General features: G+C 42.3%; 1 protein-coding gene across 7 annotated transcripts in view; it reads right to left on the bottom strand.

Moving 5' to 3' along the window:
• Positions 1 to 13,364: 13,364 nt before the first annotated feature.
• The window catches only part of LOC119952389 (serine/threonine-protein kinase PAK 3), a 264,771-nt gene continuing 262,695 nt past the window's right edge, over positions 13,365 to 15,440 (bottom strand). For all 7 annotated transcript variants that reach the window (XM_038776101.1, XM_038776100.1, XM_038776099.1 and 4 more), the window contains one exon: positions 13,365 to 14,022. In XM_038776101.1, the coding sequence (XP_038632029.1) occupies positions 13,936 to 14,022 (87 nt within the window). In that variant the 3' untranslated portion in view covers positions 13,365 to 13,935. The remainder of the gene's footprint in view (positions 14,023 to 15,440) is intronic.

Here is a 15,440-nt window from a genome sequence, read left to right as displayed (position 1 = left end):
GGGGAGGGGGGGGGGAGGGGGGGATAACAACGAAGGAAACACGGTATCGGTGGTGTCACGGGCAAGGCCTGCCCGAGGACACTGCCAGAAACGACAAGATGGTCTGGCGGCCGGTTCGTCGGCGGGGGGGGGGGGGGGGGGGGGGGAGGCGGGGGGGGGGGGCGCGCGGGTAGGGGGTGGGGGGGATTCTTGTTAAGTAGGGGGGTTTGACTTTGTTTTGATATAACTCACATGTGGGGGGGGTTAAAATGTTTGTACTCTGAAAAATTTCTTCAATAAAAAGTATTTAAAAAAAAAACTATCACCATCCCTTCCTATCACCAATTCCATCATGACCCTTCCCACCCTGCCACTCCACACCATCTCATCTATTCGACAACTCCCTCAGCAACTTTGGGCAATTTTCTCTGTCCTTCCCGCCGCGTACTCCTCGGTGGCGGGAGGAGGCTTACCGTTGATCGGCGGTGGGATCTTCTGGTCCCGACTCTGTCAATGGTATTTCCCACTGAATCTACCCCATGCCGCCGGAAAACCCGTGGCGCGGATTTGCCATCGGCGTGACTGGATGATCCCGCTGGTGTAAACAGCCAGAAAATCTCACCCTCTATCTTACCTTACCACCTTCAACCACCCCACCCCCCTCTAGGTTGCCACACCTGTCCGATCTCTTCATTCCTCTGTCCCCTGTCTAATCTACCACTCCCCGCACAGGCCATCACTGCCCAACAGTACCTCATGTAGCCAATCACCTGCAGTTTGAAGATTCACTTCCTGAAAGCTCCTGCAGCACAAAGATCTACATGGTAGATACTCCACACCCCCACTGTTCCAGGGTCAGGGTCATTGGAGGCATCCGTCTTCCGATCTCTGCAAGCTACCCTAAGATTTCGTCCAGGTGAGTCCTGATATGTCCACGCCACGTTGGTCCAGGGTGGCACTCTATCCTCCTGGCAGCATGGATAATTGGACTGGAGGGGACAATATTAGTCGAAACCCCATCTGCATCCAATTTAGGGAACTGACGAGAATGGCAATCTGCCATGATGTCACGCTACTGCCGTCATTTCATGCCAGCAGGAAATCGATTTTTCAGCTGCTGCTGCATTGTCCCCCCACCGTCCATTAGACCTGCTGTGGGTGGGTACTGGAAAATCCCTGGGAATAAAGCAAGCTGCGGAAGACTGCAGTAACTCATGAATTGTCCCAACTACACCATACCTAATTTATGTGCTTTGAAATATCCTCCAAGTTCAAGAACTTGTCCAATGGTCTTTTGAATCCATACTTACCGCATACTGTGGTAATCATTTCCTGAGAACCACCTGACATCCATCGCAATTCTTTTATATTTGGATTTTGTTCGTATTTTCAGTTATTTTCTCAATCCAACCTAGATTAAATAGATTGATGGATTCAGCCTCTTTTGGTCCATCAGCGTTACACATACTTATTGCTGAAGCACATAGTGACATCTATCCCAAGATCCAGGAATTAATAATTTAAGCCAGTTTAAAGAATGAAGGCTCACAATGGTGGCTAAGTTTCAGAAAGCTTCATATCCCATTCATCCAACCTATTACTTAAACAATTTACCCATGGACTAGATAACCTCTCAATTTTAAGAATAACGTTTTTGACTTTGAAAACAGTTTACTTCCCAAAAATATCTTAAAAACCTCAAGCATATGCTTCCGGAAGGAAAAGAAACAATAAAACTGGGTAAATAAGAATCCCGGTCCAAACTGCTTTTTCCTTCTCAAGTAGAGGTTGATTTTTCTCAGTTTTTGTTTCTCTGCATCTGGAAAGGCAAATGGCATCCAAACATGCAGCAGTGAAAAATCAACAAATTGTTAACAATGCAGTGAGTATCCGTCACTGTTGGTGGAGAGCAAAAATTGTCATTCCAAAACATTTCAGCTTCACGAATCACTTCACTGTGTACTAATGGTGGAATGAGTGGTTGTTTAAGGTAGTGAAAGGGGTGCAGTTAGCTCGAACCAACTCTTCTATTTCTTCTGTCAATTCTTCTCATTTTACTTCTCCCCAAACCCTCCTGAAGGTCGCAACTCTGGTTTCGACTAACTGCACGAAGCTTTTATTGACGTGGCATTTTAAACTCCCAACACTGTCTTGTAAGTCGCTTGTGGGCATTATTAGTTGTGTCAGTTTGACATTGTACAAATGGTTTGAAGATGGTCTGACCCTGCAGGATTCTCTTTGATGAAAACTTGGAGGCATTCGGTCTGGGAATTGAGCTGCAGATGGTCTCACCAAACTGAAGTGATAGGTTAGCAGGAAATCAATAATACGTAGCTCTTCAGTCATTCGCTCAGTCAAATTGATGTCGGGACCTTTTGTATCATTTTGGTTCAGTACTATCTCTGGATATTTTTTCTGCTAAATGCCACATAATTAAAGATTTTATAAGTAGTAAATAATTCAGTTACCTTCACATTTAGAAAGAATTAACCTGCAGTCTGGGAAAATTCAAATAGAATCCAAAAAAACACAATTTTGAGAATCCAAAAAATGCAATTTTGATGCACAAAAACAGGAATTACAAAATCAATAAATTTAAAATGTAAGCTAAGCAATATATTACTAAATTCTATGGGCTAGACATTAGATAGCCCTGGTTTTTGGACATGGAGGTTTCAATTTACGAGCTGCCCCCACATCATTCAGGACAAGGTGGGTAACATCTGAATTTCATGTACTCACCTCATCTGGTTGGGTGCTGTAGGCACAATAGCTTCCTTACCACTCTTCCTTCCTAAAATCTGCACTCATTAAGGGGTCAGGCAGTATCCTTTGCAAACCTTATGTTCCATCCAGATTGTCCTTCCAAAAAGCAGACTCCCTAACAAAGGGAAACTAGACAGCTGAAGTCAAGGCTGCTGGTCAATTGACTGGGAAGAGTGCTGGGAGCTGAATGATATGGTAGACAAGGGAACATACACTCAGGTTTAGTGATGGCGAGTGAAATACTCTAGTACCTGAAAGTTGAATCCAGGAGTGAGATAATGTGTCCGCAGGCAGACAGGACACCCTCTCACACAAGCTTGATTAAGGCAATGATCACTAATGCACTATCAATTAGGACAAGACAAGAGAGTAACCAAGGCTTTATTACGCAGAGATGTGGAGCCTCCCGCAGCTGCTGCCGAAATGGCTGCAGCTCGGTGAGCACACATATTTATACTCCGCCTACTGGGTGGAGCCAGGAGGCAGGGATCTACCCCCGTACCTGTAGTATAGGGACCTTACCGTAACACCCTTGTATGCAGTATATAATACAACAGTGATGACTACCACAATCACTTTGCCAAGGAGGTTAATGCCCGGAATTTAGCACCAAGGGCACGGCATATCTGCCTGAAAAAACAGAATGACCTCACATGGATGGTCAAGGTGAGTGAGGCCCATAATTACTGTAGCCCTGTCTTATCTCGCTTACTAAGGGAGGTGAACACTACTGGGACTGCTAAGTGAAAGCAAGAGCACCTCAACATCAAGGCACCCCTGGAGGCATAAACATAATTAAATATTTTAGAAGGGCTATGCTAACTCCACTGGTGCCAGCCTTTGACCCCTGGGTGTAGTCTTTGTCACTAGCAGCCTCCTCATTGTGGGTTGGAACCTCCAGTCCTTAGGACCTCCTAGGTTTCTGCAAGAAGGCGGACTTCATTAGGTCACACCTCACACACAGTGGGGGCTATTTCGCTGCCACACAAATTGCCAGAAAATGTTCTAAATGACCCCTAATTGGGGCCTTAAATTTGCAGATTGATTGTTCACTGAGAGTAGAAGGTAGACAGTCTGCATTTCTGCCCAAACTAGGAAAACTCCCTGGTACAATAAAACTTCATTTAACCATCCCAAACTGGCTCCCTGCTATTTTCCCAGCATGCTTCCACTCCCGTCATGCCAGGAGCAGGATAATACCCATTCAAGATCCTCTGTTGCATGCAGGGAACACACCTACCTGGGCCCTTCCCTTCCAGCATTGCTGCATGGATCACACAGAGAGCAACCAGTGTGGCATCCTGTCCCTAGGAAACTGTAGTTGGCATTGGTAGGTGGGAGTAACAAAGAAATGTCTGAACCGCTTGTTGTGTTATGTTACCTCAAGCTGCTACTTGATGTAGGCTCTGCTGAAAGATGCTCAAGACTCTGAGATAAGTTTAACATATTTATTAAATGATTAACAATGCTCTTAAATGAGTTCGACATTCTACTAATCTGCCTCTAGTAACTCAGTCTACTCTGCTAACTATACAAGCTTGCTCGAGACCACGTGCTAGGGTGTGATGTTGGTGTTAATCAACCCTGTCTTGCTCTGTAGGTTTCTGCCGATGGAAGAGGCAGAGCCTGTGTGCCTTGTCCTTTTTATATGGGTCGTGTAGTGCCCCCTTGTGGTAATGCCACCTCTGGGTGTCCTGATTAGCCATTGGTTGTGTCCTGTTCTAATGACCCATTGGTTGTGTGTCTGCATATCATGACATCTCTGATGCTCCCTCTAGTGGTTACTTAGTTGTAGTGTATTTACATTAACCCCTTGTGTATATACAGTGATGCATATCACTACACCGCTATCATTAAAATATGAGCAAATTCTTTACTTCTCTGGATTGGATTCATTTATTTACATATTCATTATACAAGCACCACATATACTTTGCTTGTAAGAAACACATACTTAAACCACCAATAAACAATGTAAAGGATTCTATAAAATCATTAATCTTTCAATGATAGTTATATTCAAACAACAATATACATGTGTTGGAGTGATGAGTGATGAAGAGGATTCATTAGACACTGAATAGATAACATTGACTGAAATTGGGAAAGTGACTCAAACCTAAATCTGGAATGTTGGGTGGGATTCGGTTGTCCCCTAGCAGCTTGTTTCTCGGTGGTGCCCCAATCCCTGGTGGCGGGATTCTATGGGATTTCCCATTGAAGTCACTGCATGCCTTCGGGAAACCCATGGATTGGGATGCGTTGCCAGTGAGAAAAGTGGTTTGCAAAGGCTGGAGAATTTTAGCCATTATTTTCTACCAATTCCAGAGAATAAAATAATTGAGTTGTTTCTGTTGTGGAGGGGGCTGCGCGAAACATTAAGGTTGAAGAACGATAAGGGAAGTAATGGGTAGGTTGTCGGAGGACTTACAGAGGTAAGGCACTCTAGATTTCTGTATACTTAAATAACTGAGTTGCATTTTGGTGAGGTCTGTCTGACTGCGGCCAATCGTCGTTGAACCCTTGTTTACATTGCAACCTGTGGCCACTAACCTAAATGCTAACATTGGTATAAGTCAAGAGTTTTAATGTTAGAACATAATCAGTGTACAAATCAGGTCACAAACAAAGCAGTTTAGAAAGAATATCTCATTCATAAATTTAGAATGAGTTTGATCTGGACCACGATGCAACTGGTCAGGGTTGACTGACAGATTGAAATCACACAGTATTTACTTTGGAAATGGAGAAATTTCAGAATTTCTTTCTAAATGTTTTACCAGCCGTATTATCCGTGAATTAAATAAACAAGCGTGAGTCAAGGTGTGTGTGAATTGTAAAGGATCTGTTCAGAGGACCAGAACTAATGGACTCAACGGTTGTTTTCTGTATATTCTTTGTTTTCCATTAATAAAATCCATCCCAAAATGGGATGAGTGCAAATAATTTTGGACTTGCTTTCATTATATGACAACAAATTTCCTTTACTCTGAATCTGACATATTCAATATTAGATTGAAGGAACCTTTGAAGGCGATAGGACGTATCAATAAAAAAGTACATTGAATCTTTGGCTTTGTAAATCAAGCCATAGAGTACAAAAGCTAAGGAAGATCTATTCAGTCTTTAAATTGCAGGTCAAGCCTCAACTGAGCTATTGCCAATGAACAGACATTGCAACCTGTGGATTTAATATTGTTACCAGTTTCCAGCTTTTTTTAACCACTTTTGCTACAATAGGGGTTTCCAATGGACTTTAATGGAGTGTAAAAATGGGTGAGGTGTAAATGGAGAATATGAGCCAAATGCTCCCCCTCCCCCACTTTCTGCCAGGTGGGTGAAATTAAAACTTAACCCTATTCGCCTTAATCTGTAAAATGATTATTGCAAGTGTGCACAGCTACAATACCTGATACATTGCATTCATTGAAGTTCCTACAAATGCACTGGAAACAAAACTGTACAGATGTAGGAACAAGTAAACCAGTATAAAAATAAATGTAAGGAATGCTCCAATACCTAGCAGTAGCATTCTTACCTCTGAATAAAATTGTAGGTTTTTATCTGCAACCGTGTGCTTGAGTTCATAAAATAGGTTGAAACGTAAATGAAGAACTGAAGGGAGTGTTGCATTCTCAAGAGTGTTGCCTTTCAGTTGAGGCCAGAACAGTCCACGCCAGCGGTTGACTGAATGGGAAAGATCCTATTCAAAGAATGGAGATTCACTGGCCCAGCCAAAAATTCCTCCTTTATTCAACACCAACAATGCTGATTAATAGAACATTTATTTACTTCACTGCCCCAGCCTCCACTACCTTCTGGGGAAACGAATTCCACAGACTAATGACCCTTTGAGAGATAAAGCTTATCTTCATCTAAGCGGCAAACCTTTTATTCTTAAATTCCACCCCCTCATTCTAGTCGCCCCCACAAGAGGAAACATCCTCCAGGTATCCACACTATCAAGTCCCCTCAAGATCTTACATGTTTCAATAAGATAACATCTCATTCTTCTAATAAGATGCATATAGCATGCATACCAATGTATGGTATGGGTGTATGTTATATAGGCGCAAATGTATGAATATAGGTATACATGAAATATTTACTGTTTCTAACTAGTGATATGATTATATGTTATACTAGAGGTGAAGACAAATTTCCACTTTGTAAAACTATTTTTATTTGTGTTTTCCAGTTTTTACAGAGTAACAGCTCAAGTGTATCTCGTATTTACAAACACGTTTGTGTCTTATTTACATGAGGTCCCCATTCCCTCCCCTCGGTTGTAGTTTGATTTCGCTCTTAGTGTTGCCATCTACCCTGGGTATTATGCTCTGCTTCTTTCTGCTGGAGCTTTTAGGTTTTATTGTTGTAAGGACAATAAAGCTCTACTCTATTCTAAATTCCATGGGTATAGGCCCAGCCTGTTTAAACTTTCTTAACAGGATAAGCCGTTCATCCCAGGAATGAGTTGAGCGAACCTTCCCTATAATGTTGACAAGGCAATGATGGGCTGAATACTTTGTTTGAGAGGTATGTTCTCCCGTCGGAGCTGAATCGCTTCTCTTTTGCACTAGCGCTGGGAATGACACCCAGAAGCGATTCAGTGCCCATCGCGAATCACACCATCGGACCGCCATTTAGAACGCGGCCCAACAGTAAAGTCCAGCGGCCGCCCGTCTTCCTCCCCACAATGCAAATCCTGCCACCCCCGAGAAAGTAGTGGTATCCCCACCCCTGACATGTAGAGGCAACTCCTCCCACCGTGGGAATTTCTGGGTCAATCCGTCCACCCACAGAACACACCCATGAGGTGAGATGACCCCCCACAAGAGACCCCGCCACCAGAGAACCACCATAACAGGCAATCCCTCATAGCAGAGAACCCCCCCCCCCTCCAATAGCAGAGAACCCCTCTGATAGCAGAGAAGCCCCGTAGCAGAGAAATTTCCCCATAGCAGAGAACCCCAATAAAAAGGAACACAGGGAACCTTCATAATGGGAACCACCCATAGCAGAAGCTAACAGCAATGTTTAAAAACATCTAGCTATGATTGACAGCTCATGACCACATTAAAAGCAGTTACGTGCTTTCTGCTGAGAAAAAGAGGAAGTGAAAGAACTTAACTACTAGATGTTTGTAAACATCTTTAGTTTCACAGCAGGCTACGTGAGATCCATTTAAGCACGAAGGGAAATTAAAATAATCAGTCTAGATATTTGGCTGTTTGGAAGCTGTCAATTACAGGCTGCTAAAAGCTATTTCTCTTTGAAGTGAATATAAACCTTGCAGAGCAAAGGCTCTGTCTGAGGGGGTGTAAAGCCTTGTGATGTGGTTTTGGCTTTCTATTAAGTTACTGCTGCTACTTTATAGACATATAGCACAATGGGTAGCACTATTGCTTCACAGTGCCAGGGACCCGGATTCGATTACTGCCTTGGGTCACTGTCGGTGTGGAGTCTGCATGTTCTCCCCATGTGTGTGTGTGTTTCCTCCCACAAGTCCCGAAAGACGTGATGTTAGGTGCTTTAGACATTCTGAATTCTCCCTCTGTGTACCCAAACAAGCGCCGGAGTGCGGCGACTAGGGGATTTTCACAGTAACTTCATTGCAGTGTTAATGTAAGCCTACTTGTGACACTAATAAAGATTAATATTATTATTTGTCTGAGGCAGCAGATGTAAGGCATAGGTGAGTGAAAATGCAGTAATCAATTCACTGTATCTGCCTGCATTGCTCTTTAGCTTCCAAGTTGGGGTGACTGATTGGCCGGGCGTGGGGTCTCTGCCATGGCCCATTCTCTGCTATGGGGTGTTCCCTGTTTTGGGTACTTCTTTGCTATGGTAGGGGTTCTCTGCTGTGAGTGTATTCACTGGAATGGGTGGGTTCCTTGTTATGGGTTATCCCTGTTATGGGGGTTCCCCAATTTGTTGCAAGGGTTATTTGTTATGGGGGATTCTCTGCTATGGTGGGTTTGCTGTTATGGTGGGTTCCCTGTATGAGGAGGTCTTTGGCGTGAGTCTCTGGTGGGGGACCTGTTGGGGATCTCTGGTGGGGGGGGGGGGGGTCTGGCATGGGTGGATGAAAGATGAGGTGGGAAGGATTTGCATTGTGGGAGGGAGGGAGCCCTCGGTTTGCCTTGGGGTCATCTACCTTAAATCCTAATCTGATTTCAGCTCTGATGTCAGTCCCATCGTATTTTGGCAGGAGACATGCTGGAATATTTAAATGACTTGCCAGAGTTCCAGCGGCCTGGACATTTGGTTGGACTCAGAAGTTCCCTTCCTGCCAGAGTTAAAATCAGCTCTCCAAATCTCTGAAATCAATGTTGGGATACTAATGCCTTCAATATAATCCATCTAAAATTTCCCTGTGCCATTTTAGCTTTAAAGTGTTTGAAACAAATGCTTAACACTTTAGTTATGGCCCAATTCCAAGGTTCATACGTTGTGGTCAGGTGAGTAATTGTGAGTAATTATAAAGCTTCCATTTTACAGCAAAGATATATTTAAAAATTAAAAATAAGCACGGCACAGTCTGCTATTGTTTAAATGACTTTTATTTGCAATACTTTAGGTCAAAGCTTCAAACTCCAATTTTTTTGTGTGTTTTTTTCTTTTTTACACTAAAGACACTATTCATGCACAATCCACGGTTTAAATGAATTACTTCTATTGCTTCGCCTCGTCTGAAACATTTGGAGACCAGACGGAATGAAAAAAAAGAAAATAAAACATAACAAACCAATAACATAGCTAACGCTGAGGTCTGGGATTGTGTGCGCAACAAAGTTATTTCCAGCATTTCCCCAAATTAAATTTAAAAATTGTCAGAAGGAAAAATAAAATCCAGAGTACCTTTTTAAAAATTCATTTTCACAGTAGCAGAAATTTCACATCAAATGTACAGGTAACACTTCTTCCAAAAGAGGATGTACAAGCAAAAAAATAGAAACAAAAAAGATGTCATGATACGTTGAACAACAATATTCCATCCTATACCAACTCTTAATTTCCTAGGGTTTGAATGTATAACATTCAGCGTCTCTTGCAATTATTCTTAAAATACTCTCATTAACTACAATTAAATTTTCTTATACATTTAAATGAACACATCAGTGATTGTGTTTTTCAAAGATGGTGTCGGGGAGTGTGTAGGCAACTCATATTGCCAAACAAATATGTAAGGAAAGATTAAAAAAACTTGGAATGTTTCTCATTTAAGGAAGGCGCATTAAAAAAAAAATTTGCTACAATTTTGGCCTAAGCCTTCTGAAATCAAAGTACTGTTGGAATGTTTACAATGAGCATTTCCTTGATCTTTTAAAAAATATAAGTATTTGCTACCATGGTACTGATGAGGCAGGTTAGATGACCAAATAATTGATTCCCAAATGATCATCCATGATTGAGTTTTTTTTTTGAAAGGGTGAGTAGAAATTTAAAAAAAACGTTAATTTCATTCAGCTCCTTCTGGTGGCGCAGTGTCACGAAAAAAATAAGAGTCAAAAGGCATCGGCCAACCAGCCTTTGTCACCTCATTCAAGTTGCCCATTTCTCACTGCAAGTCTGGATGGTGTCAGCAGACACCGGGAGCTGTGAATAGGTCACAGCACTTCCCAATTCTATCTGCCTCAGTTACTGAGGCTCAGCAAAACTGCTAGTCAGCAATTGGCAGCAGGAAACTTGGCTGATTCTTACCTCCCCTTCCCCCCACTCCATAGCGCCAAAGATGAGTGCTGTTGTTAATTATAGCACCCATACTGAGATCAGCTAACTTAGCACAGACTGGGGACTGAACCTTCTGGTACATGGGTTAGCAGTACACCGACGCTGAACTTCATTTAATGACCATTTTGTTTTAAAAAGAAGAAAATCATTTCTTAAGCCAAAGATTTTAATTGTGCTGCAGTGTTCCCTTGTATTTGGTTAAAAATTGTACTCTTCAAAATAAATCTTTCTCCCAAGGAAAGAAAAACATCAAAATTAAACATGGCTCCGACTTATTGTTGAAATTTTACATACGAAAACAAAAAAAAGGAGTTCCCTCCTTTTGGTTGGCCTTTGAATGTGGTTATTTGGAGTGAGTGAACTTTGAATCATCTATGCTGGAGTCTCTGACAAGATCCCAGATTTTTAATATCTTAGCTATAGAAAACGTTTTACTGATTAATAGCTTTCTCAGAAATACTTTAATTTTTATTGTTTGAAAAAAAACGATAACGAACCGGTCTGGAGCTTGAGGGTTCCACAAAACTGTTGAAAAACAGAGCTCAGGAGTTTCCAAAATGCATTCAATTTCCTCGATTTTCAACTGCAACTGAACAGTAACACAAAGCAAAGCCTTCCTCCTTCTCTGTCTCAGTAAAGTTCCCCGCAGGCTCTCTGGCTTCATGATGAACTAAGAATATTGCTGAATAAGCTCTATATGTTGGGAGTTTGCGTACTCTTAGTCAGGAATGTATATGTATATTGGAGGTATCGTTACAATACACCATTCCCACCATTGACAGGTATCATCAAACCCTTGAACCACATTGGGCAAGGCTGATTTTTGGCCTCATTTCATACGACCCGCACCGCTACTCATCAGTGGCTGGCACTGTTGCTTCACAGCACCAGGGTCCCAGGTTCGATTCCTGGCTTGGGTCACTGTCTGTGTGGAGTCTGCACGTTCTCCCTATGTCTGCGTGAATTTCCTCCGGGTGCTCCGGTTTCATCACACAAGTCCCGAAAGACGTGCTGTTAGGTAATTTGGACATTCTAAATTCTCCCTCTGTGTACCCGAACAGGCGCTGGAATGAGGCGACTCAGGGCTTTTCACAGTAACTTCATTGCAGTGTTAATGTAAGCCTATGTGTGACACGAATAAAGATTGTTCTTATATCAAGATACCAGAGAGCATAAACTCGTTTCGCTCCTCTAGTTTAGTTAAACGTTAAATCGAAACGGCTTATTCACTGATGAGGGAGTGTGCACCAATGTTTTGTGACCATCCACTTGTGATACATTTAGCTATGTATGCAGCTCAAAGTAAGACTTGGGGGAGGGATTAAAGAATGTCGCCATGAGAGTTATTTCATCAAGGTAAAGAATGATTCCATCAGGAGTAGCGGGGAAGGCCTGCAGTGTCCTAGTCACTAGATGAACACCTTTATAAGTAGGAATACCCGAGTTTCTAACTTGGCGTGATGTGATGGACGAGCTCTACTCAAGAGATTGCGCTGCCTATTCTTCCCAGCCCAATGCCGTGGAATATTGCATATGTATTTAAATATCATTCATAAAAAGGTAGTTGGCTATATATTCTGGATGTTTTAGTGGCAGGTCTTCACCGATTAACAGTGAAACAGAGGTTCTATATGTCAAAAAGAATAATGAAGGATCTCCGCAGTGCATTGTTTCTTCTAAGTGTTTGCATCAATGTCTTTGGTCTGTCAGCAAACCAATTAGAGCTTTTTCACTCAGTCTCAGGTGAGGTTGACACCATTTTCTTTTAGAAAAGTGCCATAAAATAAATATTGTATCAGCCCAGTGTGCCTACCAGTTGGAGGATTGGAGGACCAGATGAGGGTTCAAGGGCTACGTGACCTCACTATGGGATAGGCATCCTCCAATTGGGGGTAATAACTATCCCAGTTACACTGAGGGGTAAGCAGGTAACCTTTCATTTTCATTACCCCCACAGAGCTTACTTTTCTTTTAATATAACATGTCAGCTCACTCTAGGAGAAGGCAATAGCTTTTGACAGAGATTAAACAATGCAGTTATTCAGTGCAAAAATGTAAACTGAAGTGCCTGTAGAAAGTTCACGAAGGCTTGAGATATTATTGAAAAGACATGCAAGCGCCTTTTTTTTCTGACAGAAATAAACCATTTTTTTAAAGTTCATTGTGCTGATGGGATTCTAGTTTTTCACCTCAATTTAAATAGTGCAAATACTGGAGCTTTGTTTGCCAAGCATGAGTCAGTCAGTAATCCTGTTGTAAGGATGGCTCCTATCTGCCCAATGGTATCTGGGTACACAAAACAGGAAGATACTTTCTGCTCATCTCAATTTCTATTGTTTTATTATTATTAAATATCAGATTTCCTGGGAAAGTAGCTTAGAAAACTGTGGGGGAGAAAATGAATGCTATAATATATGGACACACATACACTTACATACACACAATGGTTCTACTCCAATCCTTTTAAGCTTCCTCGCTAGATGATTTCCACCACTGAGACAGAATCATTATAAGAGGATTTGGTCTTTCTCCATTTGACGCAACTGACATTTGCGTTCCAGCCACCTTACAGTGATGGTGTAGGGAGACTTGGATCTTCCCTTTGCCAGGAATCGCTTCCACTAATTCAACAATCTACACTACATTTGAGTCCGCCCTTGTCAAACAGCTTTTCGTCAATAGAAAATGGAACCTTTCCGCAATACTGTAGTTAATCAGAAAACAAAAATATTGAGATATCCAACAGAAAGCCCAACAGTTCCAACTCCATTATCAATAAATATTAAGAGAATATACTAAAGAAATTTGAAGTGATAGACCTGTAAAAAATATATATATATACACAGGAAAAAAAATGAAAACTTTGTTCGTCACAGAACGGTGAATGTGTTACAAAGCAATACCAAAGAACTTAAGGCCTCTTTATTTAGTCTGACAGTATATCTCTCTTGGAAGCATGGCATGGTTTAGTACCCACTGGAACATTAAAATACCCAGACATTCACTTCACAATCACGGCATTGCCTGAAGAGTTGTTTTTGTTCATCAAAATCTGATTACTCAATTGCTAGTTTCCAGCAACAAGTCCCTTAAGCCTGGCTATTTTACAAATCCTCTCCATAGAACCCCCCACCACCCCCACCTAAGTGACCAAATGTTTTTTGAAAAATTTAGATTTTTTTTATTTTAAAAGTTGGGAGCAGAAAAGTGAAAAATTAAAAACAAAACACCACAATGCCGTATCTGTTGAAAACCAAGACTTCAGATGGGACCAAACAAGGTGTTAAGATGAGAAGAGGCATCATTGTAGTGCCCCAGCGCTGTGCTAGCTTTCTCTGTCCTGAAGTGGAAAGAGCACGAGGTTTCTCCAGGTGAGACACTGTCCAGCTCTGGCTAGCCCCTCTATGAAGACAGGAGGGAGGGCGAGAGGGGTGACGACAGAAACCATCCCTTGCTCTAACGGTTGTTTTTAACTGCCTCCTTCGCTGCGATTATCAGAGGGGTGAGGCTCGAGAGAGGCTTTGCAAATTTCAAGAACGGATGCTGAAAGAAAACCAGAATGTATTGATATACAAGGCTAAGAAAAGGCAACATGACTAACTTTGCCAGAACTAACTGGGAAACTGCACAGAGATTGCGATAATTAGGGTTTTCAGGCTAAACTGTTGGGTGAAGACGAACAGTTGGGCTAAGTACTATTACAAAGTAAAGTGGAAACAAGAGAATATCTCAGTGAACAAAGCAAGTTGATTTGAAAACAACCTTAGCTTTGACATTGCTTGTGCTTCAAAACATTATAATCCCAAATTTCAACTGATGTTAGACGTTTTAAACGACAATGGCTCATTAGCCTGGAATAGTCTTGGTGTTCCTCCCATTCCATTGCCCTAGCTCTGCTGGAAGTGGTGTAGAAACCTTGCTTGTGGAAATAAATAGGGCTTCCTACCACCCATCCAGCAAGGATATGAGAAGGGCCAATGGCACTGCAACACCCATGACATGGAAGTACATCATGGCTACCCAATTGCTTAATTCGCATCAGTCCATAGAGACCAGGCGCTATGAGCTTCATCAGCATTATACCTCTCTTGCTGTAACCACACACTCTGCCAGGTTCATGTATCAACAATGTCTACGTCGATAAGGAATTAAGCCCGTAAGGAAAGGATGGAGTGCAGACAATTAGTAAAGCTAAATTGCCAAAGTAACTACATTTCAAACAAATCAACTAAGCACTCTCTCGAAACAGACCAAACATATTGGCAAGAAGCAAACATGTTCCAGAAGAATCTTGCAGCAGATGGAGACTCCGCATGTATATTTTACAATTGGCAGGTGAAATTAAAAGCTATAGGGTTCCAAGAGCTGCCTTCAAACAGGAAGTATATCTATTTGTGAAATCTAAGCTGCTCACAATCAGCAGGGTCAGGGTTGGAGAATGAAGTACAGTTTATTACTGGCATATAGGACAGAATCCTCCCAGCCCAGGGCAGGTTGGGGAGGGCATGAAAGTCTCAATGGAATCGCACTAGATTGGTTGCAGGTTTCCACCTCAGAGCACACTTTCCAGGGGCGGCTCCTAGTGGTGTCAATAATCTGCCTATAGTAGCGGGTAACTAATTAGGGTTCTTAATAGGGCAATGAGTCACTTTTCTGACAATGCTGCACAGGCTCCCCAATACGTCAGAAGCCCAACAATGCAGATGAAGCAACTTCACAGCAGGAGGTCCGTGATTTGCAATGTCTGTGGCTGTTTATCAATTTGCTGTCAGTAAATTGCAGTGCTCAGGTCTTCCCAAGCCATGCCATGGCAGCCACTTCATGGCTTGGGTGTCTCCACTAAAGTTGTGCCTGTTGCAATGGCAACTGCATCCCTCCTTCTGAAGGTGCCTCCAAAGAACTGGTGCTGCTCTTGATCCTGGCTCCTCAATAGCACCCACAGTGTGAAGGAGGCCCTCGCC

Source organism: Scyliorhinus canicula, chromosome 17, assembly GCF_902713615.1.
Source record: "Scyliorhinus canicula chromosome 17, sScyCan1.1, whole genome shotgun sequence".
NCBI lineage: Eukaryota > Metazoa > Chordata > Chondrichthyes > Carcharhiniformes > Scyliorhinidae > Scyliorhinus > Scyliorhinus canicula.
Note: the sequence above shows the minus strand (reverse complement) of the source record. Positions and strands in the feature narration are given on the sequence as shown.